Source organism: Orycteropus afer, unplaced genomic scaffold (genome assembly GCF_000298275.1).
Source record: "Orycteropus afer afer isolate SDZICR_OR568_19922 unplaced genomic scaffold, OryAfe1.0 scaffold01018, whole genome shotgun sequence".
Lineage (NCBI taxonomy): Eukaryota > Metazoa > Chordata > Mammalia > Tubulidentata > Orycteropodidae > Orycteropus > Orycteropus afer.
Genome location: NW_006922605.1, coordinates 324,089 through 325,554, shown reverse-complemented (window position 1 = coordinate 325,554; position 1,466 = coordinate 324,089). Strand labels below are relative to the sequence as shown.

The following is a 1,466-nucleotide window of genomic DNA, read 5'->3' as shown; positions in this document are numbered from 1 at the left end:
CCTGGGGGCTCCGAGAGCCGCCCACACGAGGTTCCCACGTTGCGCCTCCTAGGCCTGGATGCAGCCCTCGGTGACGTCCGGGAGGCCGGTCATCTCACAGCTCCGCGCCCACAGCGCCCGCTGCAGCTTCTCGTCGTACGTGATTTGGAGGGACCTGGTTTCCACCTCGTTATGCAGGTAGCGGCCGCCCACTCCTTCCAGTTCCGGGGCAACAGCCGCATAGATGGAGGTCCGGGCCCCTTCGTCGGGCGTCTGCGGAGACAAGAGAGCCAGGGTGGGTCAGTGTTCAGAGAAGGCCACTGCCGGGGATGGAAATGCGTACCTTCTGATTCGGGCTGGAATCCTAACCCTATAAAAGCGGGGGGGGGGGGCGCACTTCCGGTCAAGGCCACGCCCACTCTGGCGCCCCCATGCGGCTTGGAGTGGAACTGCACGGTTTTCAAAGGCTGATTTTTCAGAATGCCACGCCTCTCTTCCCACGCAGCTCTGGCTGGACTCGAACCGCAACCTTCTGGTTGACAGCCCAGTGCTTTAACCCCTGCAACACTAGTGCCCTTGTCTTCATATAGTCATATGGATATTTCTGTTGAAATATTAGTCATATATTCCTATCACTGTTGAAAAATAATGAGAAGTTTGCATACAATGCCTGACTTCCTGGAAGCAGACCGCCAGCCATTTATTCTGAAGCACCTTTGGGTGGATTTGAACTCGCAACCTTTTGGTTGGCGGCCGAGGGCTGAATTGTTGGCGCCACTGGGGGACACCTCCTAAAAGTCTCTCTGTGCCTGCGGTTCTGTTTGCAAATAAGATTCTTTATTATGATAACGGGGCCTTATCAGTGGAGGGTGTGTCCTAAACCTTAGTTCCTTCTGAATCACAGAAAGAGCAGATTAGACGCAAAAGCACACACAGACACACATGTGTGCACACACACGTGTAAACTAGAGCGTGCAACAAGTTGAGTCACACGTGCACACACATGCATACATACACACACACACAGAAGATGGACGTCAAATGAGGGGCGTCTAGAAGCCAAACGAGAAGTCATGGCAGGTCTACGGCCCAAGAGGAAACACTGGACCTGAGGGTGGATGTCAACGCTGCCTCCTGAACCGTGCAAGCGGGAGCGTCTGTTTTGAAAGCCGCCCATGTGGGTGCTGGGGTTACGGCAGTGCTAGGAGACAGCCAGCACGGGCGATTCTCGGAGTTCCCACCCAAGCTTCCCCAGGGTTTACAAATGCTGCAGGAAGCAGGCACCGGTGAACCATGTCAGCAGCCACCAACGCTTACACACACCGGGCTCATGTGTTTCAACACAAAACCCGTATTAAAATCCCAGAAACCACACCCACTGCGTGGAGTCCATTCCGACCCACAGCGCCCCTAGAGGACAGAGTGGAACTGCCCACAGGGTCTCCAAGGCTGTCAATCTTCATAGAAGCAAAGCCCAAACCACACCC

General features: G+C 55.1%; 1 protein-coding gene across 1 annotated transcript in view; it reads right to left on the bottom strand.

Moving 5' to 3' along the window:
- Nucleotides 1-48: 48 nt before the first annotated feature.
- Nucleotides 49-1,466, bottom strand: part of ZBED1 (zinc finger BED-type containing 1) — an 83,543-nt gene continuing 82,125 nt past the window's right edge. Inside the window, exon 5 of the mRNA XM_007958568.1 lies at nt 49-252. Within this exon, the coding sequence (XP_007956759.1) occupies nt 49-252 (204 nt within the window). The remainder of the gene's footprint in view (nt 253-1,466) is intronic.